The sequence below is a fragment of the Sebastes fasciatus genome, chromosome 5 (assembly GCF_043250625.1).
Source record: "Sebastes fasciatus isolate fSebFas1 chromosome 5, fSebFas1.pri, whole genome shotgun sequence".
Lineage (NCBI taxonomy): Eukaryota > Metazoa > Chordata > Actinopteri > Perciformes > Sebastidae > Sebastes > Sebastes fasciatus.
The window spans coordinates 19,290,733-19,317,957 of NC_133799.1; the positions used below are offsets into that span (position 1 = coordinate 19,290,733).

The window sequence follows — 27,225 nt, forward strand, 5'->3', positions numbered from 1 at the left end:
TTAAAAAGGATAGCACCTCCCACAAACTGCTGCCACAAAGTTGGATTATTATTAACATTTCCCTTAATATATATATTTTGTCCAATCAACAGTCAAAAACACAAAGACGTTCATTTTGATATCACAGCTTACGACAAAGATAAGTAGCAAACGTTAAAATTGAGAAGCTGAGACTGAGGAGTTTTGGGTATTTTTGTTTGAAAAATTACTTTTTTCAAGACAACACAATTAATCAATTATCAAAATAGTGTCCACCCACCTTCTGAATCTCATTCAGGTAACAGTTGATGAAGTCTCGGGGCTCAGAGGGGTTCCAGTCTTTCTTGTGCTTCCACCATAAATGTTTGAAGAGTATGTTGTGGCTCCGGCAGACGCCTCCTCAGCACAGGACATGCGTTGTACAGCTGTCAATATCAATGACCTCCATATCCTCTGGGGCATGTGTTACAAATCCAAAATGTAACACCCATTTTTTAGATGTATCACACATTTTAGACTTTAATGACAGAAGGCTACAGAAAGACAAAGTGACTCATATCACCTTTGTGAATAAAAAAGTGATTTACAAAAATATTTAACAATTGAGCCAGGCTAAGCTAAACTAGCCTTAAAAATCACTGTGTTCTATTTCAAAGGCAAATATCAGTTTGATATATTCACGAAACCCTGTCACTAAAGCTGCAACAATTAATCGATTAGTTGTCAACTATTAAATTAACCGCTAACTATTTTGATAATCGGTTTGAGTAATTTTTTTTTTTAATTCTCTGATACCAGCCTCTTAAATGTGAAAAAGGTTTTGTTTCTTTACTCCTCTATGATAGCAATCTTAATATTATCAAAACAAGACCTTTAAGGATGTCATCTTTGGCTTTGGGAAACACTGTTCGACATTTTTCATAATTTTCTGACATTTAATAGACCAAACATCTGATTGATTAATCAAGAAATAATCAACAGATTAATCGACAATGAAAATAATCGTTAGTTGCAGCCCTACTTGTCACAGTGACATAATCATACGTGCTGAAGAAAGAAAAAAATCGTTTTGCTTTTAAAGTGTTTTTCTTATGTCAGAGCTACTCCAAGCGTGAGTTTACACAGATTTCATATTGAAGCGGTGCCAGAGTGACGCCAAGGCGATAATCCATCACAGGCTTCACCCCAGCAGGCATGGAGATGGTGAAGTGCTGCATGAAAGAGGTGAAGAAGAGGAAAAGCTCCATCTTGGCCAGGCTCTCCCCTAGGCACACCCGCTTACCTGAGGCAGGAAAACAAACAAACACAGGCTCCAGGCTCCTGTATAAACAGGTAAAGACACTAATAAAACAAGAGATTGTGTTGCTCCTCACCAGTAGAGAACGGGATGAAAGCAGCTGGCTTCACAAACTTGCCCTCCTCGTTCAGAAAGTGTCCTGGGTTAAGGGTGTCGGGCGTCTCCCACTCATTCTTGTCGTACAGAACCGAGGTCAGATTGGTGATTACTGTAATTCCCTGGTGATTGGAATCGTAATGGCAATTCATGAAGACACAAAATGCTTTGTATGTGTGTGACGTAACAATTGCATACGAGAGCTGACCTTTGGGATTGTGTAGCCTCCCAGCTGGACGTCCCTGTTGGTAACATGAGGCAGGCTGATAGGAACTATGTTGCCCATTCTCTGGACCTCGTGGATGACAGCGTCAGTGTAGGGCAGGCTTGCACGATCTTCCATGGACAGCTGTCTGGACTGTCCAATCACTCTGTCTATCTCAGCCTGGACCTTTTCTGTGAAGAAGAAGGGGAATAGACAGAAGTTGTAACAGTATTTCATCAACAGACTGTAAAAGACTCATGGAGAGATGAAGCACAATGCAGCACTGTCAATGCATCTAATTTTGACACCTACAAATTTCCACCAATAAATTTGTTTTGGTATCACCTATTTACACAGTACTGAATAAGAACAAAGAGCTTCATTGGCTTGGTCCTTACCCTGGATCTCAGGGTATTTTGCCATGTAGAGGAAAGCCCAGCGCAGGGTGGTGGATGTGGTCTCAGAGCCAGCCACAAACAGATCCCAGGCAGATATAACCAGGTTTTCCTCATCAAAAGTAGTGTCAGCTTGCCCTTTTCTCTGAGAATATATACAAATACATGTGTTTTGCAAGCTTGCAGCTGTATTTATACCCTACATCTTAAAGAAGGGTGGTTCATTCAGCTGTGAGTGTGTCTACAAACGGAGGTCACTCTGTCACGGAGTTGGATCGGGGAGTTTCCGGTTTGAGAAAAGCCCATAGTGACCAGGTTACATCGCTGTCTCCGTTTCTCTCCTCTTCTCTTTGTCTGTGTCATGGATGTATACAGGGCTGCAGGTCTGTCGGTCTGTTTGACCGATGGCAGGGGTGAAACACACATACGTAGAGCAGAGAGGCCACAGCAGACAGGCCAACTATGAATGTTGCGTTTACAAACAGTAAGCGAGATGGCTGCATAGTATACCTATAATTGATCAAAGTAAAAAGCCTTGAATCTATGCTGGACCTTGTATCATAAATATTGAAAAGGATTTGCTTTGTTAGATTTAAAGGAGTGTATGCTGTTGGAAGTAAGGCCATAAGAGATAGTGCTGTAAGGCAGAGGCCATGGCAAGAGTTCAAATCCGGTCTCTGCACTTTTCAACACATAGCAGCCAGGAGTGGTGCCACGATGAAAGGTTGTGTCAGGACAACATGTTAACAGCTGATAGTTCTGATGTAGGTGCAAAACAAGAAAATATGATGTTCACAGGAACTGAACAACACAGTAAAAGAAAAACAAAGCAACATCTAGTGCCAATTACCATCTGAATCTCATTCAGGTAGCAGTCGATGAAGTCTCTTTGGTCTGAGGGATCCCATTTCTGTTTGTGCTCCTTAATCTCTGCTCTTATGAAGTCCTTTACATCGTCCCAGATGTGCTGGACTGTCTGATGTGGCCCTGGCAAACGTCTCATCAGCAGAGGGAACGCATTGTAAAGCTGCAGAGTAGAGCAGATTGGAACAATAACACATTGATAAGGCATTTCAGAGAACGATTTTCTATTACAATCAATATCAAATATTGAAATCCCATATATTCCACGTAGAGCTGTGTGTGTACTGCATAATGTAACACCTGTGCCCAAATAGAGCCACTGACATGAATGATAAACAAAACGAGAATGGTATTGTACAACGATGGTACACAGCAAGATTGCATAAAAAGCTTTAAAATGCTGTACCTGAGCCCAAATGGAGCCTCCGATTTCGAGACCTTCATCAAACCACTTTATCAGTTTTATGAACTTCTCATCACTGTAGTCAAAGCGATGACCAAAAACCAGGGAGCAGATGATGTTGGCGACAGCTTTGTTGATCATGAGGTGTGGATTGAATGGCTTACCTCCACAATGAAACAGAAAATTGGATATAAATTGTGTATTTGTTTGTCATTTTGTATCATTCTTAATGTATCACTGAATCACTATTTACCTTTATAGCTATTGAAGTCTTTTGCACAATTTGTAAATTCATCCAAGATGACGGGTTCAAGTGACTTCTTGCCAATTCCAAAATTTCTGAGGGTTGAGAGTGCAAAACGCCTCTGCTGCTTCCATGTGTGCCCACTACTGAAAACTAAACCTGATGGTAGATACATCAAAAGTAGATACAGTGCTGTTATTTTATCATGAATCGTCAAAATACTTGGGAGATAGTATTCATTTTTGTAACTGCTAAAAAACTGCTATATGCAGTAAAAATTGATTTGTTATTATGTGTTAAGTACAGCAACAGGAAAGCATAGTAGATAAAAGGTGCTAAATACCGGACTGGGAGAATTTCTATTGCCTCTCAACAGCTCTTAACATGGCGACATGACAGAGGGTGGGTGCTACACCTCTACATCTTAACTTAGCAAATAGTTGTTTGCTGCTATATTAATGCTGGATAATAACTGGATATCTAATTTAGCACCTTTAATAGAAGTTTTCTTATAAATTCTATAACAATCGCACAGGAGGAAATGTAGATCAAAAGACGCACACAAGAAAGATTAGGAAAATTTGACAAAACTGAGATTCCCAGAAGCAAAAACACATCTCTACGTTTTTGTTCATTCAGTGTGTAAACTAACAAATATGTTCATCACGTTTTACTCTCTATGTAAAACAATGTGACATAGTATATGTACCTTATTTATTTATTTATTTAAAAAGGATCCCCATTTGCTGATACCACTGGCACCAGCTGGTCTTCCTGGAGTCCGAAATCAAGTACATTACATCTATCACATACATACTATATACAACATCATATTTGTGTTACACTAATAACATTCAAATTTTCCAAACATATATAAATTTCACATTCATACACATCTTCCACAACCATTTAGCCTCAAGGCCCACCATCAGGGAAAAGGAACAAAAGAAAAACCATACATGACCAACACTGGACTATCGATCAGCTGCTTAAGTAAAGTATTCTTAGATGGTATTTGAATGAGGATTTGTTAGAGGATTAACGGATGTAAAGAGGGCAGCTATTCCAATGATCGATGGCACGATAAATGCCATCAATCATTGGAATAGCTGCCCTGTTGATCTACCTGTGTCATACCTTAAAATACAACATACTCATGAAAACTTTTTAAAAGTATGAACAAATAAACCATAACACTGATTGGGGGGGAAAAGCTATTCATGACACTGTGGATTCACTCAACAATGCTTTGCTGTTTCACAGAAGTCACAATAGCAGTGAGCTGAATACAGGCTCTGTGTGTGTTACGTCCTCTCACCTTGTCTATGGGATATGTCCACCAGCAGAGGGAGATCTGGGCGGTCCGCCAGACTGTCTCCTTGATTTACCAGAGCTTCTTTCAGAACCTCGAACCTGTTTATCACCATGACCCACGCCTGGCCCATTCGTAGGCTGTACACATCTCCATATATCCCGGCTAACTGTGAGAGAATTTGAGAGAGGAGGAAGAGCATGATGCTTCATACAACACAAGCAGTCCTATCTGTTGACATTTTGCATTATTTAATGACATGTGTTGATCTACCTGTGTCATACTCTCATGGGTCCTTTTGTAATCCACAGTGAATAGGTTGCCCACAATAGGAAATGCTCTTGGTCCTGGAGGGAAGCTGCCCGGCCGACGGTTCTTAATAAAATCTGCAGTGAGGATGAGAACTGCAGTGAAGAGCAGCAGACGTTTGACATCCCAGTCAACATAAGATCCAAATATAGAAAAGATTGAATCCATTCTGCAATCTAGGGCTCACGCCTGTCTAACTGAAGTCTATGTTTTCCTTGCTTCTCCTGCCAAGAGCCTGTTGTTATTGGCTCTTGGCAGCACAGCATGGCCTACTGGTTGCACTGGACTCTGCCCTTTGTACATGGAAAGACGGTATATAACACTGTTAATCAGTGACCCTATCAATTATTCTCATTTAGCAGTATAGGGAATATAATTTGTTGCATGGCATGAATAAGGCCAAGTTTAATCTTATCAGACATAACACGATTAGACAGACAAATTCAAATGACCTGATACCAAAACCAAGGTCATTCAAGTTAACACCAGACTGGGATTTAAAAAAAAAAAGTACCTCATTGACCATGGCTGCTGAAACAGGAAATCAACCTCCCACAACTGATGCTGTAAAATTAAGATTTCCTTTAATTCTAACTATGGGGACTAGTCCAGATCATTAAAGGGACTGTTTGTAAGAATCAGAATTGCTTGTTAACAGCGACACCTGTGGCCATTAAGTCAACGAAAGTCAGCGTCGGGCTCGCGCTTGTGCTCGCTCTAAATAGACATGAACGAGCATCGCTCAAAACAGTGAGACGACACACGTCATCTAGAACCACAATATCACTCTATATTTCACCTGCTTGGCAGTAATGTTAGCTGAACAGACGGAGGTCTCTCCATGAATCAATGCTGATCTTAGTGTTGGCTTTTCCTGCTTCAGCCTCCCGACCGCGGCCGGATGGAACAGGGGAGACACCAGCACACGGTCAGAGACGATAACGTTTCTCGCTGCGGAGCCCCGTCACTTCACAAGACACGGAAAACCTCTGTTGGTTTTGAGGAACTGCAGCATTTATTTCTGCACAAACGTCCACTGCACAGTCACTAGATATTCTTAGAGCTACGAAGTCTTCTGCAGTGTGTAGTGTGCACGCATGCACGTGAGGTGGAGCAAGCTGAGTGAAGGCAAGCAGGCAGAGGAGCAGAGGAGCAGAGGAGCACAGTACAGCAGAGACTCCGGCCCTGGAGACCAAAGCTACGGTCTCGCCCGCGTCCTCCGACCGCAGCCAACGCTGTTTAACAGACGGGCTTCACTAGATATAACTTTGTGGTTTTGGTGCTTCCATGTAGTTTGTGTTGGAGTCTTGTCTGAACAGCGTAGCCACATGCGAGCGGGCATGGGACACCGACCCAGGTGATTTATATGTGTAAGAAGTTACAAACAGTCCCTTTAAAGTAAGACCAAAAGTACACATAAGTGGGCCTATATTGTAACTCCCTATAGTTTTTACAGTGTGCTCAACTGGTGTAGTACTACTTCTCACCACACGATGGTAGTATAGGGCTTTAGAGTTTCAGCCGAGGGGATGTACAGACGATTCTGACTTCAAAATAAAACACATTTGTCGCTTGATTCAAAAAAATTGCAGCATTTAGTGTGAAAAACTTCTGAGTGAGTGGAAGGGTCAATGTTAAGGGTATTGGTTCTTATAGCTAATATTATCATAAACTTTTAGGTTAGCCTGTTATGCCTCCGGACAACTTTTTAAGAGCGTATCAAATGTCTTTATCTCAAGTTGTATCTCCACTAATTGAGACAGTTTGGTGGCTTCAGGCACGACCCAATCAGTATTTGACAAAAGTGCATTTTCATAAACGTTTTCAGTGATTGTGTCTTTATTTTTCACGTTTGATCCCACAATATAACAAAGTTGGTGAACAGGAGTTTTATTGTGAAAGTCCCATGACCGGAAACTGCGTGGGTAGTTTTTTGTTGCTAGCTTGTTAGCTTTCCGCTCTGCTCAGTGTGACCTGCTGTGTGTCCTCCAACATCTAGAGATCTGACAGCCGGGCAGCTAAGGACAAGAACACCAGAAACCATGGTTTTCGAGGAGAAGATGATCCTGAACGGAGAGCCCGATGATGTTAGTAGCTTTGACAGATTTAAGACAACTCTGTTATGCCTGTAATGTTTGGTTATTTAGGCTAGCAAGCTAACACAACACGGCTGACTAAGCTGTAGCATCACCTAGCTTACTGCTAGCATTAGACAATATGTCCATCGTCCTTCAGAAACATGGTGAAGCTTAGTCATGCAGCAGAAAAGTCGTTGGTAAAGTTGTCTTGCTAAGTGATGAATGTGTTCATTCATACCAGAACTACAGCTAACAACTGTGTGATGTCTGTTTCAGGAGGAAGAAGAGGAGGAAGAGGAAGACCTGGTGGTATGTTCATTGCAGATCTACATCAGAATCAAAATATGTTAACTGTCCCTCTGTATTATTGTGAGATTACGAGTCTGATCGCCCTTTCATTTGACTTGTCAAGCAAAGAAAGGAGCATTTATTTAAAAGAAAGTAAAAAACAATATTAAACTGTGAACCATGAGAAACATAAAGGTGTGTTTAAAAACACTATGTAGACGTCCTGTCTTCTACATGACCAACAATAACCAGACATGGGGTCGTTTCAGGCCTCCTCCTTTGCCACCCCCTCCCTCTGGAACTTAGTTTACCTATAAATACATGAGACATTTTCTCTCTCCCCATATAAATGAATCCTCAAAACGTACCATCGTAACCTTCATTTGACTGGTTGATTCCAAATCCCACACTATTTTGATATATTAAAGGAAGTGTTTGTAAGAATCAGAAATGCTTGTTAACAGCGACACCTGTGGCCGTTAAGTCAACGAAAGTCAGCGTCCAGATGACCAGATGAAGGTCTCTCCATGAATCAATGCTGAGCCCAGTGTTGGCTTTTCCTGCTTCAGCCTCCTGACCGCGGCCGAAAGCAACAGGGAAGACACCGGCACCCGGTCGGAGACAATAACGTTTCTCTCTGCGGGGCCCCGTCACTTCACAAGACACGGGAAACCTCTGTTGGTCTGGAGGAGCTGCAGCAGTTATTTCTGCACAAACGTCCACTGTACATTTACTAGATATTCTCATACCTTATTTTGAAAACCAGACGTAGTACACTGTATACGTCCGTCGCTAGCTCTCCTGTCAGCTCCGTCCTCTATACATCCATGGTCAGCTCCATCGGGGCTGTTTGAATGCATTTAACAACAATGACTGCACGTTACCGCAATATGATAATTTTACCTGCAAGCAGCTTTAGCCATCATGTCTAGCTCTGCCTTTCCTGGCAATGTTTGAAACCCAAAGTGTTTCCAGACTTTACTGTAAGTGTAGCATTTACCACTTTGGATTTAAAATGTGAGGGTGCAGGTTGTATCCCCACCAACCCTCCGCCGTTTTCTGCTCTTATGTATCTGCTGTTTTTTGCTCGCTACTGCCGGCTGGCTACTGTTTGTTTTGAGTGACGGATACGGAACGGATTTGACGTCACGTTACTCTGACTACAACAATGAAAGCGGTAACTTCCTTCTACCTCCGCATAAACTCAAATGAAGCAAATATACTGTATATTGATTCTAGCATTAAAAAATCAATTTCAAAATCGTAAAAAGAAAAAATTGCAATACATAAGTGAAACGATTTTTTTCCCCCACCCCTACCATGTATCCTATTCAGGGGGGCTGGAGCCGATCCCAGCTGACATTGGGCGAAGTCAGGGTACACCCTGGACAATTTGCCAGCCTATCACAGGGCTGACACATAGAGACAGACAACCATTCTCACTCTCATTCACACCTATGGGCAATTTAGAGTCAACAGTTAACCTAACCTGCATTTGGACTGTGGGAGGAAGCCGGAGAAAACCCACGCTAACATGGGGAGAACATGCAAACTACACAAAGAAGGGCCCCAATCCAGGTTTGAAACTGGGTGTAGTACTGAATCTACTGAATGTGTATCCCCTATCCTGAATGTTGCATATTCTGTTTCAGGATCCCCTCGAATCGATGCGACAGAAGTGTGAAGAGACGGAGCACTGCGTTCACACTCGGGAGCGTCTGGAGAATTGTGAGACCCGAGTTGGCTCCCGGTCTGCGACGACAGAGGAGTGTACTGAGGAGCTGTTTGACTTCCTGCATGCACGGGACCACTGTGTAAGTGTGACATTTGCCAATTTTACCAAGCAGAAAGATTAAAAAAATACATCCCCCAGAGGAGCCAAAGGTGTAAATAGCTTGGCTAATGCTAGTCTTTTACAGCAGAGCTCTGTGACAGCCACCTAAGCTTGTTTTTCAAATATTTTCAAATAGACTATGATTAATAATATTCTTTGGTCAAGATGAGTTCAGTTGATAAATGTGGCTTGCAAATGATTCTCACTCATGATAAAACTTTGTATTGTATGATTGTATGGTTGTATTCCAGTAAAATCTCATCGTTGGGGTTGTTTCACGGACATTACAGAATTTTCCACAGCTCTCCTTTTGCTTAGGTGAAATATGCTCAGCACCACCCCTCATGTTTGACGTGTATTTTTATTTTTAAGAAGATGGATCCTCACAGATTTTGGAATACATTGTCCTCTAGAAAGAAATAATAAATGGTCTTCACAAAATATTTTTTGCCAAACATTTGGAAGTAAGGCTTTGATGCTTGTAGCTGGCTTTAACTACAAGAAGTTAACTGGTGGGCACATGCAGCAGCAGTGAGCACCTTTTCCTCTAATTCAAGGTTTTATTGAAATACAAGCTACATCATCCATTTCCACTGTCCTTTTTATTTGACAGTATATTCTTACAGCTCAGTAACAGACTATTGTAAGATTGTCAAAAAGGTGCATGGAATTACCATTGCCTTTGCATGTCATTTGCACATTTGTTTAACCTTGCACTGTATGTAGTATGTATGCATTAATTAACTTCCTCTTGTCCTCTGCAGGTGTCACACAAACTGTTCCATTCAGTCAAATGAAGTTCTCCCTGACCGCTGCAGCTCTGGCTGATGACATTCTTCAAATATTGTACTATGAGGAAAACATGGTTTTAAATGCATCCATATGTGGATCTGCTGTATGTTGTAACTTTAAATGTATACTATACTGTATCTGCTTGTGTGAAGAAACCTAAATATTTAACAAGGTAACCTGAGTCAACATTTCATTAAAGTGGATGGCTTGAAAACCTGACCTTGTGTCACAAGTTTATTTTATGACTCTTTATAGAAGAGTCCTTCCCCCTCCGGTGGACCCAATGGGACCTTATTTTGGAAGAAATATGAACGGTAGTCAACGGTGAGAGACAAATATTGTTTTGAACCCGTTTGAATTGCGCCATGTATCACACATATTTTTGTCAATTCAAAACATAATTTTGCAAGTCAAGAAAGTGGCAGTTTGTCATAGTATTATTTAGTTTTGTGTGAAACCTCTCGTCTCGCACAATACACATCACCAACACTGGCTAGCTAGCTAACTTAGCTAGCATTGTGTGTTGTTTTTCCAATTAGCCTAAAATTGTGTTTTAAATTGACATATATATGTGTGATTCATAGGACAATTCAAACGGGATCAAAATATTATTTGTCTTTCGCCATTGACTACCATTCCTATTTTTTCCGAAATCAGGTCCCATGGGGTCAACCTGAAGGGAAGGGACTTCGCTTCTCTATTAGGCTGTGTTGAGTGCTCGATTCTGATTGGTCAATCACAGCGTTCAACAATCTGTTATTTCTTTATAGCAGACCGTTGCTATGGACGCAGTTCTGAAGTTGGACTCTGGAAGACCATTTTTGTGTCACGTTATTGATTTCTGAAGTTAGTAGGCGTGTAATAAGCGGGATATTGTACAGTGAGCGGGTCATTGTTGTGAAATAAACCACAACAGGGCGTTCGCTGTACATTATCCCTTACATATCCAATATTATTTGGTAGCCTGAATAATTCTTGTCAAGCTAAACCTCTGTAAACTGATTACTGAAGAGATAAATCTGATATTAAGTTGTAAGAACCGTTTGCTATGAATGCCTTGCCATAATTTATAGCCAGTTTGAAAAAACACTTGCCCTGTAACTGTCATGATTATTACGCAAGAAAAACTAAGAAGGGAAGCTGTTTAAGTTTTTTTTTTTAAAAGTGCAACATCTAATTTGCTCAACTCCTGCCTGGAAATGTGTCACTTAAATGACAGTTTTCATCTGGAGATGCTTCACTATTAGCGGAGACACAGGAGGGAACAAAGGATGCGATTGTGTAACTTTGAAAATGAACACAATTGATCCAAGTGTGGCTATTTTTTGGCAAAAAGGGTCAGTTGTCTACTGTTGGATTTATTATGTACAAAATTGCTTACAATGACCTGAAATAACCTGCTTATAAGGGAAGCTGAAAACTGTTGTATTGTTTCATGATTGCTCAATAACTGTCTCTCAATTATTAGCTTCTAAGGGCATAACTCAGGGTGAAGGAATGAAGGACTTGGGGCTGTTCAGTTGTTGTTGCACTGTTTTGTTCCTTGAGGAGGTGATTCGGTGACTGTAGATTTCTATATAGTCACATTGTAATAATCTCCGGCAGCATTTGGAGAGGCTTTGAACTACTCAAGGGCGAGGACAGGGGGGAGGCACACGGGACTGCATGTTCTGTTCTTTTCACAAGGTCACGGGAGGATGGAGTCAGAAGAAGAAACAAAAAAGAAGATATGCAGCAAAAACATCACGTGCCATAAGCTCATGACTATTGATATTGTGTAAACCATAAAAACGCTGGATCAGGGATAGCTCGGGGTTCAGACTTCGCGAACTGACCCATGCATTGTATGTTGTCAGGGACACGTTGATTGGATCCAGAATTCTGTAAACTCTGTTATCTTACTTATGCAACATTAATTGTTCGGAATAAATTGTATTATTATGCTTTAACCCGTCTATATCAATAACATGTTACTTATAAATTATGCCTTAGTCCATATTATCAAATGAGCAAGATCAATACTGCACAATACAGGGTCTGCCTTTCACAAGTAAAAAAAAAAGTGTTGTGAAAAGGGTCTATTGTTAAAGACTCTGCATCCACACAAGTATTTGTTATTCATGCTGGTCTGGTTAAAGTTTAAAATGCTGAGGTCAGGTTAACCTGCACAGCCAGGCTCGATAAAATTTTATTGACCCTGGCTGTGCAGGTTAACCTGACCTCAGCATTTGGACTAAGGCATAATCTATAAGTAACATGTTACTGCTTAACAGCATATTTGCTGTTTGGAAAATCTCTTTGTCACACAAGATTAACCAGCACGTAACTGGGCCTTGACCTCTCGGAGGTAGAAGGCCAGTTCCTTCACTACTTCCTGCATCTGATTAGACTTTGTTGCCCGACCTAACATGAACTCCAGAAGCATCTGAAACGTTACTGTGTAATAAAATATTAAATGAGTGTCAGCCACTGGACAATCATTTAATGTGACCTGTACAATTAATCAACCCTGTCTCTTTTTAAAAAAAAAAAGTGATTTATGAAAATGAGAGACATCTTCCTGCATAGACCAGACTGGTCTGCCAACTAAGGAGTGTGGAGCATATTACAGTTTTTAAAGTGGCAATCTCGAAAATTTGTACTAAAAAAAAAGAAGAAATGAAGTCACTATCTGTAGCCAAATGAGGTAACACAATGGTGACTGAGTCTATGGCCCACTAATTAAAGTATTGCAATATTCCCACATATCCCCATTGTGTACAGACACAAAATGGAACTATGCACACAAGTTTGAAAACATGAAACTCGTGTACACGTAAATAACATTTTTATATTCTATGTCTGGGTGTTTCTGCAACTACACTCACTTTTGACTCTCCCAAATTAAAAAAAAAAAATCAACCTTTGTGAATTTAAATTTAACAGGTACACAAAAGTACATATAGTGGTTAATATTTTAATCTGTGGTTTTACATTTTGCTTTTTAAATTTCTATAATATTTTTAAGACATTAAAAAAAAATTCAAAAATAAAACTGATCAAATGAGTCACTTGAGGCATCTCTGTCGCCCTCTACCGGCTCTATAGTAACCTGCTGTCCGGACAGTGTGGGCGGGTTCCTCCCCGGCGGTAGTTGAGTAAACTGGTTCTAGAGACCCGAGGTGCTGCTGGAGCTCCACGATGAATACGTAACTAAACTCGTTAACCGCGCCTACTAGTTCACTTTACAACTCTGGCAAGTCCAACAAATCATGAATGATCCAACACCAGTCTGTTTGTTGTAGCCTCAGTTAGCCTGTGTTCATCCTTGTGCTTGGAGTGAGAAGACAAACGGGGGGAATCATGGAAAACGTGAAACAGTTTCTTCAGGGAGTGGAGCTCGACAACCGGACTGCGGCTCTACTGACGGCTGCTGCCTGCGGTCTGGGAGCTCTGGTGGTTCTGGTTCAGAAGGTCTACAGCCACCAAGAGATGCAAGACAAGATGCAGAGAGCCAGGAACCGTAGAGCAGACAGCCTGCAGCGGGCTGAACAGGCTGTTCTCCAGTACAAGAAGTCGGTAAGAGTTGAAGGAGACTTGAAAGCGTGTTTAGAGGGAAAGTTATACTACTCTTACTGCTTTTAATTACTTGACACTGATTGCAAATAACTTAAACAGCATCGTTTGTTGTCAACCTTTGGGAAATGTTATTATCTGCTATTCTGCATCTGTCATTGTCTGTCCTATGGTCTATTCTCATCGCAGACATTTTGACCTATAGCACGTGGAGCTCATCAATAACATGTTACTTATAGATTATGCCTTAGTCCATATATATATTATCAAATGAGCAAGATCAATACTGCACAGTACAGGGTCATGCGACGCCTGCTGCCTTTCACAAGTAAAAAAAAAAAGTGTTGTGAAAAGGGTCTATTGTTAAAGACTCTGCATCCACACAAGTATTTGTTATTCATGCTGGTCTGGTTAAAGTTTAAAATGCTGAGGTCAGGTTAACCTGCACAGCCAGGCTCAATAAAACCAATGGGAGAGTGATGGGACAACACAGCTGTTAGACCATTTCACAGTTGTAAACATTACAAATGTGTCTCAGATCAGCTGACAAGAAGTAAACATGGCCCCAAACTGCCAAGCAATGCAACTCCGTTGAAACTGTCTATAATTTACTTATAATTAGTGTATTTATTCTGTCTCACATATGCTGCAAGTATTTACAAGTATTTGTTATTCATGCTGGTCTGGTTAAAGTTTAAAATGCTGAGGTCAGGTTAACCTGCACAGCCAGGCTCAATAAAATGTTATTGACCCTGGCTGTGCAGGTTAACCTGACCTCAGCATTTGGACTAAGGCATAATCTATAAGTAACATGTTACTGCTTAACAGCATATTTGCCCACTCCCATATTGATGAGTATTAAATACTAGACAAACCTCCCTTTAAGGTACATTTTGAACTGATAAAAATGTGTGATTAATTTGCGATTAAATATTTTAATTGATTGCCAGCCCCAGTTCCAATGTTTGCTTGCTTTAAAAGTTAAAGGCAGCATATGTGAGACAGAATAAATACACTAATTATAAATAAATGATATACAGTTTCAACGGAGTTGCATTGCTTGGCAGTTTGGGGCCATGTTTACTTCTTGTCAGCTGATCTGAGACACATTTGTAATGTTTACAACTGTGAAATAGTCCAACAGCTGTGTTGTCCCATCACTCTCCCGTTGGTTAACCAATGATGCCACAAATCTACCATATATATACCTTCACAGTTTTAAACGTAGACATTCAGTTACAGTGTGTGTGAATGACATCAGCTAACAAGAAGTAAACACAGACCGAAGCTGCCAAGCCACACATTTCCGTTGAAATGTGCTAACGTAGCATCTCAGACAGAGGGTAAATACAGGCATATTCAGACAGACTGTATGGGGAAAATAAGGTTAACAATAAAGCAAACAAGTAATGTAAACACATCCCAAAATACAAGTATGAACCTGAAAAGGAGCACAATATGGTACCTTTAAGGTATAGATTGTAAGATATATGTATAACACCTGTTCTTTTCATACTATGCCGAATCAAAATGTCTGGTGTGAAAAAGGCTTATTGATAAGAAGATTGACAGAAAATTAATTGGCAACTATTTTGATCACCAAAAAATAGTTTCAGCTCTTTGTCATATATGATAATTAACTTAATATTTTGGGTTTTGGACTGTTGATCAGACAAAACAAACAATATGATAATCTATAGGGCTTTTTCTAGACAAAATGATTCATTGATTAATGCAGACAATAATCAGCAGATCAGCTGAGAATCAAAATAATAGTTTGTTGCTGCCCAATATTTGTCATCTGTTAAGAATATTTAGCTAATTTATAAAAGGGATGATTATTGTCTAGTGTGTGAATTAATTTCCCACACACATGTTGCTGTGTCATAGTCTGTTTGTGTGTGTGTGTGTGTGTGTGTCCTCTAGCATCCAGTGACCGACTCTGCTTTCATCTTGTCGCTGTCTCTGTCTGAGCTGACGAAGAACCTGCAGGACGGCTCGCTGAGCCCCGAGGACGTGTTTTACTCTTACATGGAAAAGGTTCAAAACCATCATAACACTAATCATTTATCACTTACCAACACAGAACAATCATGTATATAAATAATCTGTTTATTTGCCTAGTAGAGCTCAATGTTCCAATTTAAGGTTATCATCACATATCTTGAATGAATCATTAACTCTACAGAGCACTTAGTGTTCTCTCATTGTTACTAAATCAATATTGATCTACTTGGTTGCACATTTCTTACTTGACTTTCGTGTTCTACAAAACCAGACTTTTGGAGGAAATCATACATATGAACCTGTCTGTGCTGTTTTTCTTTTCTTTTCCCACAGACTCTGGATGTAAACAAAGATCTCAACTGCTGCACCGGGATCTTGTTGGAGAGTTTTGACCAGCTGAAAACGGTTGCCTCCTCCAACAAGCGAGGTCTCTTGTATGGAGTTCCAGTTAGCATCAAAGAAAACTATGCGTACAAGGTATTTTTTGTAGTATTAGCTGCATCTTTAGATTGATTGATTTTTATTGTTCCCAAAGGGGAAATTTGTTTCCACAGAATAGCATTATGTGTACCTCCAGAACATCTACATCTTATTGTTGTAGTCTGAGTAACGTGACGTCATATTTGTTCCGTGACCTTCAACCAAAACAAACCTCAGTCAGCCGCAACGAGGATGTACAAGGAGGATGCCCTATTTTTAAATGGACCTGATTTATTCCCTGGTTTTCTGCTCGCCGTTTCAAACAGGAAACAACATGGCGGTCTGCTCATAAACTTTCTGATATTCCGTCTAAACAATCCACCAAAATCTACTTCTTAAAACATTTTAAGGGAGAAAACGGCTATGCAACTGCTGAATCTCGTTTCATTAGAACTAGATTGCCTAGTTTGACAACTTGGACCAAGGTTCGTGAGCCGGACGCATCGTGCTGGACGGGCTCATTTTCATAAAGTACCGTTCATTTTGAAAGAGCTACAGCCAATGAGGAAACTCCATCACTTGGCCGACCAATCGTGTAACTTCATCACTCAGTGACAGACTTTTGCGTTTCAATTTAAATATAAATATATACAAATATAGTAGTAAAAAATATAGTAGTAGACAGACATTGTTGTACATGAAATATGAAATGTTGATATTGTACAAGATATAGATCTTGCACAGTGGTATACATTGATATTGCACATGATGAGTGAATGAATTAATTGGGGGATTTTTTTGGTCCAGTTTATTCCAGTACAGTTCAGTTCAGTTCAGTTCAGTTCAGTTCGTTAGTCATTAGAATAATTATTTTTGCAATTCCATTAGCAAAAGTTGTGGATGGTACCAATAGAACCACTGCGGTGGACATGGGACATCCTGCACAAACCCGCCCAATGGCGACCGCAATTTTTATTTTACTCGACCCAGATTTTTAAAAATGGCAGCTCGCAAAACTAATGTTACGCCGGACACACTATGTACACAAAGTGCAGCTCCTCTGTTGCCGTTGAAATGATTCAGCGACTTTCCCATTGAAGATGATGTCACTGCAGTTTCACGTGCCGTCGCTACAGCGATCAGCTGAGAATCCCCCATACACTGAAGGGGAACTATCTGCAGTGGAAACACGGCATAGAGAAAAGGGCCGGTGCCAAAAGTGAGTTGAGTCGAGCAGAGCCGTACCATGCAGCGGAAACACAGTTTAAGTGTCCCATCTCTGCATCCAGATAGGGGAGGAGTGAAGAGTGGGTTGAGGGGGGTGTCCAGGGTCATGGTGATTGCCATGCGAGTGATGGCTCTGTCATTGAAATCTAAGAGGTTAGGAAGCAGTATGCGGGACAGCTTGTTCTTGTTGGGGACAGAGAGCATGGCAGATCAGTTCAGGTTTATGTCTTTGATGTGCTTTTACCTAACATTGTTCTCTTTGTCTGTGTTCATTTTACAACACAAGAATTATGACTCGTCTTGCGGTGTGATCATTAATCTGGACCAGCCTGCCCAGGAGGACAGCGTGCTTGTTAAAGTTCTCAAGCGACAAGGAGCTATTCCCTTTGTGAAAACCAACTTGCCCCAAGCGCTATTAAAGTAAATCATTTCTCAATAAAGTTATCACAAAGATAAGCTGTGACACATGACACTTGTTTTTGCATGTGCAAAGGCCGTGATTCTTATCGGTTTGTCTTTTATTATTTCATCTCCAGTTATGACTGTGGGAACCCCATCTATGGGCAGACGGTGAACCCCCACAACCTCCAGAAGACCAGCGGAGGTTCGTCCGGTGGAGAGGGGGCTCTCATCGGGGGAGGGGGCTCCGTGCTTGGTTTAGGCAGCGATGTAGGGGGTAGCATCCGTATTCCTGCCTCATTCTGTGGAATCTGTGGCCTCAAGCCAACATACGGTCGGCTTAGGTGAGCGTCTCTGCTTCAGTCAGTTTTGGATAATCGCTGTACAGTCATGACACTTTGATCTTTGCTTAGTTTTAGATGTTTTATTTCTTTGTGTCTCGATCAGTTCACAGGGCATGAGCCCCATTTATCGAGGGCAAAAATCAGGTAAGTTACAGTTGTATCATCATTGCCTACATACTGCATGTGTTGTCTGAAAAAGTGTGGTTACTTTTACTTATGTTTCTTATGAAATTAGTGCTGTCAAGTCCTGGACCCATGGCGAGGGATGTGGACAGTCTGGCTCTGTGTATGCAGGCTCTGCTCTGTGACGACATGTTTTCTTTAGACCCCACCGTTCCACCCATACCTTTCAATATGCAGGTGTGTCCACTACAAACTGTTCTACTGTTCTTAGCTGGTACAAGTACCTTTCTGGAGTTTGTCTTGGAGTCTCTGGCCAAGACATAGTCTGGCACATAACCCCCTGTGAAATGGTGATTTGACGTTTTCACACTTTGGTTTTTGCACAGATTAAACAAACAAGATACATTGTGTAAATAAGTGCGCAGTCGAGGTGGTGGTTGGCGGATTTTGTTACCTTTTTGTTATTACCTATTACCTGCTAGTTGAAATATTTAGTCTTTATGCCAACTGGCTGCTGGCTTTAGCTACTTATTATCAATAATAGGGCTGTGTTCAACATCACAATGCCCCTGCACCCAAAGTTAGATCCATAAAGAAATGTTTTATCAAGTTTGAACCCTGACCAAGTACCTGCAAATTTTTGTGGAAAGCCTTCCCAGAAGAGTGGAGGCTGCTCTTGTGCCAAGTTAGGCCTAACACAGATCTCTGTACATATCACTTTACGGGTACACAGTGATGACGGGCATTTCCTTTGACAGCTGTGGAATCTGGAAAGACTCCTTGCATCAGTTTTCTGTCAGTCATTCCAAACTACAGTTTCCTTTCTAGCTACCAGAGATGTTTCTGTAATTGTGGTTCAAAATATTGGGCCTCATCTTCGTATCCACGATTTGCTCTTATTTTGTTAGTAGCCATTGATTTCTGGCACACTCCAATCTTTTCTTATTTTTACTCTTCTCTTAGGTAAGAGAACATTTTAGCACTCTTACCAAGATAATTAAAAAGATCTTGTTTTCACAGTCCAACGCAAGGAAACGCATGGATATCATATAATCAAATTAACATTATTCCATGTTTTCCATGACTTCTCTTATTTTTTATCTCTTAACAGAAAATTAAGAGAAAATATAATAGAAATTTAAGAGAAGGTTGCTGCATGAGGCCCATTGTCTTGTCCTGCAAAGAGTGAGGAAAGGAACATAATGAAAAGTCCCTTGAGCTTTGCTGCCTGTTGTTTGCAAAGTGTTCACTCTGGGGGAATGTGCTCTGCTCTGACTACGAGTTGAATTATCCTATATAATGTGCAGGGGCAACATAAAGGCACATTATTATCCATGTTTGTATTTATCTTTCATCATGATTCTAAAAAACATCCTGGATCCGACCCTCTGACAATGAGCAAAGCACTGAATTTGTGGACACACTGACTAACAAGGAGGATTTAAAAGGACTTTGAGCAGATAGAGTTCAGGCATGTTTAAAGACACAAATTAAACCTACAGTTCATCAGTAGCAGTTCACCCATTCATTTACTGTGCCTTCATTAAAGTAAATAAACTAAAGCCTTAAGATAAAAAGCTTCAATCGCCTATCCATAAATATTTATTAGTTATGTACCAAAAGTGACACTATTTCTGTGCGTTTCCTCTCAGATGTCTCCCTACTGATCTGACAGAATGAAAATGTCTTGTCCTCAGATATACCAGAGCTCCAAACCTCTCAGGATCGGTTACCTAGAAAACGACGGCTACACACAACCGTCTCCAAGCATGGCCCGAGGCGTCAGAGAGGTCAAAGCTCTGTTAGAGCAAGCAGGGCACACTGTAAGACACACACACACACACACTGTGATGTATGGCCACATAAAATATGTGATGTGAACTATACAGTATGTTTTTAATGCAGTTACTTTTTCCCTCTCTGCCATTTGTGACTGTAGTTGGTGCCCTACACTCCTCTGAAGATCAGTGAGGTTGTAATGGATCTTATTGTAAGGGGTATCTTAGCAGACGGAGGTACCTCCATGTGTCAAAAACTGTGAGTTTGAGTTCCTTTTAAGATGCCAGTTATTTAATCAGTGTAGTCCTTGTTAATTACCTAATTAACTTGATGATTGTGTCAGAGAATAAGCATATTTAAGGATGCTAAATGCAAGATTGGGAGCATTTCTATTGCTTCTGCACGGCTCTCAACATGGCGACAGCTGAGCCGGCGGCTCGTAGCTAACAGTGCTAACAGCGCTAGCAATAAAAACAAAGACAACAGGGCCGGCAGAGCAATAGCGTTAAAGCAAGGGCAGGCAGAATGTTTTTGGCATCATTGGGCAAAAATTCCATAATAACCTTTCAGCATATTGTAATTCAAGTGTTCTGAGAGATAACTAGACTTCTGCACCTCCTCATGGCTCTGTTTTCAGGCTTTAAAAAATCTAATCTCTCCCGTGACGGGAGACTTTGGCCAATCACATGCCATTTCAGAGAGAGAGTGTTCCTATTGGCTGTTCTTTCAACAAAGGCAACTGTCAGTCACTCGCAAACTCCAATCAAACGGTCAAACTAGGCAGCGCTGATCAAATATTAATCAATATTCTGTTACTGTGATGCCTATTTCTCACCTCAAATGTTTTCAGAAACATCTTGTAGTGTACTGTTTAGCTGTAAAATGAGAAAGTTTGCTCCGGCTGGTGGGCGGTGCTTGGGGTTTCCTCAACTGTTTTAAACATGATGACCGGGTCACAAACTTTCTCATCTTACAGCTGAAAAGCTGTAAATCTCTAGATTCTTTTGCTTGATAAAGAATGCTCTAATTTAAGAATTGCTTGATTAGTGAATGTTCAAAAATGTTTGCAATGTTGTTCTGATGGTTGGTCCACTACTTTGGTCCAACAACTCAACAACTATCAGATGGATTACCATGAATTGATTATGGTCCCTGGAGGATGAACCCTAATGATTTTGGTGATCCTCTGACTTTTCCTCTAGCGCCACCATGAAGTTTACATTTGTGCTTTGCTTCTATTTTAGGAAGGGGAGCCCTCTGGACCCCTGTCTCAAAGCACAGGTTCTCCCTTACTACTTTCCTACCTGGTTGAAGAAAACCCTCTCATTCCTCCTCAAGCCCCTGGTGAGTTCTCTCCTTCTGTGACAGACATGCACCAATACAGACTAAAGAAAGTATAATTCTTCCTCAGGGGCGCTGAGTATTGAATATTTCCCTGGCAGTTAATTGGTAAAACAGTTAGGGGCCCTGTCTTACACACAGCACAGCGCAACTGTCATTGCTAGTTTCAGACCAACGCAGTTGTCATTTTCACGCCCAGCACCCACGTTGTGTAAGTAGCAAATGTACTTGCGCCCATCTGTGCAATCAGCCTTTTAAATAGCAATGTGGCTGATGCAGGCGCACCTGGCTTTTAAAGGGGATGGGAGATGTCACTCTGATTAGTTTGATACCTGTTACAACCAAAACACACCTATGATTAATTAAGAGACTAAATATAACCCCTTTGCCCGTTGCGCCTTACTTTGCGCCCAGATTATGCGCTGCTTAACTAGCAAAAGTGGAGATGGACATGCCCTAAATGCACTTACGCCATGTACTTTAGACCTGCACTATAGATTGTTAAAATAGGGCCCTTACAGTGTGATTTGATACTTAGTGTTTATGTCTTGTCTTCTGCAGTCTCCTCGTGGTTCTGCCATGTTCAGTGCTCTCTGTGGAGTTGGGTGAGAAAGTGATTTTGACGTGACAGTTTGCTCTTGAGGTTTTGTTACTCACACGTTGCATGTAATGCGCAAAATGCCAAAACATACCAATTCTTTCTCTGCCTTGTTTTTAGATCTGTTGCAGATCTGTGGAAGCAGCATGCTGCTGTTGAGGTACTGTTAGTTGTCAGCTAATGATGCTTGTTCACGTATGAATGCATACTGGGGACTTTGAATACTCTTGTGTTTTCATAAGGACTACATTCAGGAAACAATAGCAGATTGGAGAAGATGCAACATAGACGTGCTGCTGTGCCCTGTGACCGGACCAGCCTATAACTTCCTCTACTGTGGCAAGCTTTCCAGTACGGTACACTTAAACGTACAATACACCATAAAAGGCAGACCACTGCTCCAAAGAGCTAGGGAGTTATCTCCCTACATCATACTCATGATTACTGTACAGAACAGCAATGATATTAGTGTATAACCTGTTTATATTTTCTGTCCTTCCAGCTGCTCTCTCTTACACAATACTTTACAATCTGCTCAACTTTCCCGCTGGCACTGTTACTGTTTCCACGGTGACGGCAGAGGATGAGGAGGAACTCAAGCACTTTAAGGGCATTCATCAGGACCACTGGGAAAAGCTCTTCAAACAGGTATAGTAATACATACTACCTTTGTAGTCTACCTAATCTGTTTTTCAGGCTGAGTTAGACCGGAGACAGTTCAGAAAGGACACATGTACTGAGAGTCAGTTTCCTGTATCTGTGTCCCATGGGTTTCGCAACTGCCTTTAGGAGACTAGACAGTGCCACCTCTACAATCTGATTGGTCACCCCAGATGCCACCCCAAAATGTTCTGGCTTTATTCAAATACACAGTGTTGTGCATGAACGCACTGAAAGAGCGCATTCATTGAACGTGGAGTTGGTGTGTAAACGTGATTGACACAACGTGAGGTCGCATTTATGTTTAAACCTGCAACTATTTCGGACGAAAAATATGGACAACTTGTCAAGGTCTGTTTATTAAACCACTGCCTATTGAGCCTACTCAATTGTAATAACTTGTGACACATTATTTTTCAGTGTTATAGATTAATGTCAATAAACAAAATATTAAACCACGTGTTCATTCTAATATGAAATTATATCAGTGAATTGCTGCTATTTGTAACTCCAAATAGCCTACAGACATGGATAGATTATGAGACAACGGGCCCCAGGACTCAGATATGTAAAAGGGCCCCCACCCCTCTTACAAAGTAGAGACACCTAGACTGAAAGAGACGACTATGAAGAAAAAGAAAAAGGTTTTACAGTTCTTTTTAGTGGTTTTGCTCTCTTTGTAGTTGTTTTGTGTCTCTTTTTAGCCATTTTGTGGTCATTCAGGCTATTTAAGTGACTCTCTTAAAACAGTAGTTCCACAGTTGGTCAGTAGATGGAGACAGAAGACTGTGGTGGTTCTGGTTGCTGACTGTTGACTGACTGGATGTTGTGTTTGTGTTTAAGGCTGTGTCTGGAGGTGAGGGTCTGCCCGTGGCGGTGCAGTGTGTCGCCCTGCCGTGGCAGGATGAGCTCTGCCTGCGCTTCATGAAGGAGGTGGAACAGCTGGTTAAACAGAGCAGAAAGTAAAGTCTGGAGGCCACATGTGGGGCTGCTAACTTCAGGGTCTTCAGGTCAAATTTGTTTTGAATACACCCAGTGAATGTGAAAAACACAAACAACTACACCTGTTAATCACAATAAAACAAAAGTAAATATGAGTAGGAGTTAACGCAATTAATATTGCTTTAGCAAAGGTATTTGAGTACTTGAAAGTCTTTAATATTTTGAGTTTCACTCTTCTGCTCTACAAGGATAAACTTAGGCATTTTCTGCTCTTTGGCTTTTTAGAGTCATAATAAAGATTTAATAAATGCTAATAGTGAAACTGTTAAAGGGGACATATCAGGTTCATACTTGTATTTTGGGTTTCTACTAGAACATGTTCACATGCTTTAATGTTAAAAAAATACACTTTATTTTTGTATTCATACTGTCTGTCTGATTAAACCTCTGTTTGAAACGCTAAAATATTTTTATTTAACCAGGTTAGTCCCATTGAGATTAAGAACCTCTTTTCCAAGGGAAACCTGGCCAAGACGGCCAGCAGCAAGAACACAAAGTTGCAGACGCAGACAGAGACAAAATACAATTTACAAACACTAAAAGCACTAAAATTTGCAAAGTTGGTGCACCTTTGCAAATGTAGCTCTCAAGCTGTGGGCGGTGTATTCTAATGAGCCTGCATGGGACGTAGGAAGGGGAGCCAAATCTGAATGGTTTGTTGAATCACATGTTTTCTGATCTAGGCAGCCCACAAAAAACTGACTTGGTTGTCGTATTTCACAGTTTGTAGGTTGGTAGACACTCCAGATACCCAAAAGTATGTGCACAAGCATTGAAAAAGAGTTTTTCATATGTCCCTTTTAAAGTTGATTCATTTGTACTGATTGGAATTCTCTCCTTCTTTGTTTAATTCTTTCATTGAAGAACCTCAAAATGTTAACATTTCATTTGTATTGTACTAATAACATAAACTTAGACATTGCTTGCTTTTAATAAACACGTTTGCTTTAAAGTTAAGAGTCTGACATGACAGGCATGATTAGATGATCTTTATGTTTTGTTTTTTTGCAAAATTCAGCATCCTGTTTGGACATCAGTAGGTGTGAAATAATTCTGTAGTCGTGTAATAGCTTGGCTAACACTAGTCTAGTACAGCAGAGCTCTGTGTCAGCCACCTCAGCATGTTGTTCAAATATTTTCAAATAGACTATGATTAATAATACTCTTCGGTCAAGATGAGTTCAGTTGATAAATGTGGCTTGCAAATGATTCTCATTCATGATACAAAGATGTAATGTTGTATTCCATTAAAATCTCTTTTAACAGTTGGCGTTGTTTCAGGGTCATTAAAGAATTTTCCACAACTCTCCTTCTACTTAAGTGAAATGTGCTCAGCAACACCCCTCAAGTTTGACATTGATTTTTGTTTTTAAGATGGATCTTCCTAGATTTCAGAATACATTGTCCTCTTCAAAGAAATAATAAATGGTCTTCACAAAATCAATTTTGCCCAGCATTTCCAAGTAAGGGTTCGGTGCTCATAGCTGACTTTATATACTAGAAGTTAACTGGTGTAGCATTATTGCATGGAGCAGATTAATAATCATTAATGGATATAAAAATATGGATCTATAATTAATAACTAAAAATTATGAATCATAAACCCGTGAATTGTTGTAAAAGGTAAAGGAGAGTGATGGCACTCAGCTTCAGCTATTATACACATTAATTTCAATATAAGAATTCAACCTTAATTTCAATTAGAATGGAAATTTAGGACGCCACCCAATTTTGGATAAACAGGAAAAACTTCAAAATTGTATATTAATCAATTGAGTCTCCTAATCTTAGGGTTGCTACAGACTTCTTCAGTGATTTGAGTTGTTTTATATACACACATAAATCAAATAACCAATTTCTTTATAAAATAAATTGTTTAACTAACTACAAGACATGACTAAAATACTGAAAGAGAATAATTGGATGAATGATCAAACAAATGGAAAAAGGGATAGAATGGATAAAGGATGACTGAAGGAATACAGTGAATACAACAATGAATATTTATGAATAAAAACGAATCAAATGTGATCAGGTCACATCAGTGACTGATATCTCTCAACTGAATTCGTCGTTTGACGTTTATCAATGAAATTTTGTTTGAGGTATTAATGAACCGTTCTGCAGTTTGAGAAGCACCAGGGAAGATTGTGAGGCATTCACTCATTCATTCTAAATTTAGGAGTGATCTAATTTAGGTTTAGAGCTTATTGACGGATTTCTTAATCATTCCTTCATCTAATATCAACTATCAATTTATTAAACTGACTATTTATTAATTGACTCTAAATTTGATTAATAGCCTAATCATCAAAGTCTTTCACCTCTGAGAATGTATTTATATCACCTTTTTCTGATGGGTAGATGGGAGGTTGTACTGTAGGTCTATGGAGTGGCGACAGGTTCTGTCTGGACCTCTGTACCACGTTGTGACGCGGCATGAATCGTTTTTCTCCATCAGTGGTTGTCTTTGGCGTCCTCGGACACCTTCGGATATGGTCGGCTGACACGTTCCCTTGGTTTTTCCGATCTTCATCTGTCTCTGGTCTCTCTCGTAGCTGGAGGGGTCTCCTGGCATCATTGTCAGTTCAAAATGTCCTCTTTTTTAAGTCTTTCCTTAAAAGTTTATTTTCTTCACACTGGCTGGAACCAAGTCTTCAGCACGTTGTGTGGATGCAGTGGAGCTGCAGCATACTTCAGGTCTCAGCTGCGAGACGGGTCAACAATCACGACATAAAGGCATAGCAGCGAGAGAGATGACCTGGTTTGCAGGATTCAGAGTTCTTTTAGCCGTAGTTGGAGCTTGTCGGCTGGATGCCGATCTCAGCATGTCGTGAGGTGCTGGGCCTCCGGTCCTCAGGACGGGCGATCACCCTGTGTTCCAGATCGGTGCGGTGCAATGCAGAAGGTGGACCCCAACGCGAGGCTCGCTGCACATTATCCCTTACATATCCAATATAATTTGGTACCCTAAATAATTCTTGTCAAGCTAAACCTCTGTAAACTGATTACTTAGAGATACAAATTGATATTAAGTTGGAAGAACCTTTTGCTATGACTGCCTCGCAATAATTTATTGCCACTTTGAAAAAACACTTGCTCTGTAACTGTCATGCATGTGATTATTACACAAGGAAAACAAAGAAGGGAAGCTGTTTGAGGTGTTTTTTAAAAATTGCTGATAAAGTCTGAAGAAGAGCTTGTGCTCGAAACGTCACTAGCTAAGATGTGCTAATAAATTGCACTTAAAGGGAGCTACAGTGTGCAGACCTTCTTCTACGTCTTTCATTTTTAAAAAGTGCAACATTTAATTTGCTCAAGTCCTGCCTGGAAATTTGTCACTGAAATGACAGTTTTCATCTGGTGATGCTTCACTATTAGCGGAGACACAGGAGGGAACAAAGGATGCGATGGTGTAAATTTAAAAATGAACACAATTGATCCTAGTGTTGCTATCTGTTGGCAAAAAGGGTCAGATGTCTACTTCCTGCATTTGGTTAGACTTTGTAGCCCGACCTAACATGAACTCCAGAAGCAGCTGAATCTTTACTGTGTTACTGAATTGATAATGAGTGTCAGCCACTAGATAATTATTTAGTGTGACCTGTAAAACTACTCAACCCTGTCTCTTTTTTAAAAAGGGATTTCTTCCTGCATAGACCAAACTGGTCTGC

At 40.5% G+C, this 27,225-nt stretch overlaps 3 protein-coding genes across 6 annotated transcripts; 2 read left to right on the forward strand and 1 right to left on the reverse strand.

The window, feature by feature from the left end:
* Positions 1-1,046: 1,046 nt before the first annotated feature.
* Positions 1,047-5,329, reverse strand: LOC141767859 (cytochrome P450 2J2-like). Of its 4 annotated transcripts, none has more exons than XM_074635548.1 (9): positions 5,069-5,329; positions 4,802-4,964; positions 3,493-3,626; positions 3,243-3,398; positions 2,823-2,999; positions 1,976-2,117; positions 1,581-1,768; positions 1,353-1,494; positions 1,047-1,261 (listed from the first exon to the last, which is right to left on the reverse strand). In XM_074635548.1, exons 1-9 carry the CDS (start codon positions 5,270-5,272, stop codon positions 1,080-1,082), a joined length of 1,488 nt encoding a protein of 495 aa, XP_074491649.1. In that variant the 5' UTR covers positions 5,273-5,329; the 3' UTR covers positions 1,047-1,079. The 4 variants fall into 4 exon arrangements, with proteins under 4 accessions (XP_074491649.1, XP_074491648.1, XP_074491647.1 ...); XM_074635547.1 differs by having other exon boundaries at positions 3,493-3,629; XM_074635546.1 differs by having other exon boundaries at positions 3,243-3,403; positions 3,493-3,642.
* A 1,702-nt stretch (positions 5,330-7,031) lies between these two features.
* On the forward strand, positions 7,032-10,315 carry uqcrh (ubiquinol-cytochrome c reductase hinge protein). The gene is made up of 4 exons (XM_074635553.1): positions 7,032-7,191; positions 7,459-7,491; positions 9,123-9,284; positions 10,069-10,315. The coding sequence occupies exons 1-4, from the start codon at positions 7,147-7,149 to the stop codon at positions 10,099-10,101; spliced, it is 273 nt and encodes a 90-aa protein (XP_074491654.1). The 5' UTR covers positions 7,032-7,146; the 3' UTR covers positions 10,102-10,315.
* Positions 10,316-13,065: 2,750 nt separating this feature from the next.
* LOC141767857 (vitamin D3 hydroxylase-associated protein-like) lies at positions 13,066-24,819 on the forward strand. Its single transcript, XM_074635540.1, has 15 exons — positions 13,066-13,654; positions 15,578-15,691; positions 15,992-16,135; positions 17,592-17,725; positions 17,842-18,048; positions 18,152-18,192; positions 18,284-18,408; positions 19,869-19,994; positions 20,111-20,208; positions 21,195-21,294; positions 21,853-21,896; positions 22,010-22,049; positions 22,132-22,240; positions 22,392-22,537; positions 23,393-24,819. The coding sequence occupies exons 1-15, from the start codon at positions 13,439-13,441 to the stop codon at positions 23,513-23,515; spliced, it is 1,767 nt and encodes a 588-aa protein (XP_074491641.1). The 5' UTR covers positions 13,066-13,438; the 3' UTR covers positions 23,516-24,819.
* Positions 24,820-27,225: the final 2,406 nt, after the last annotated feature.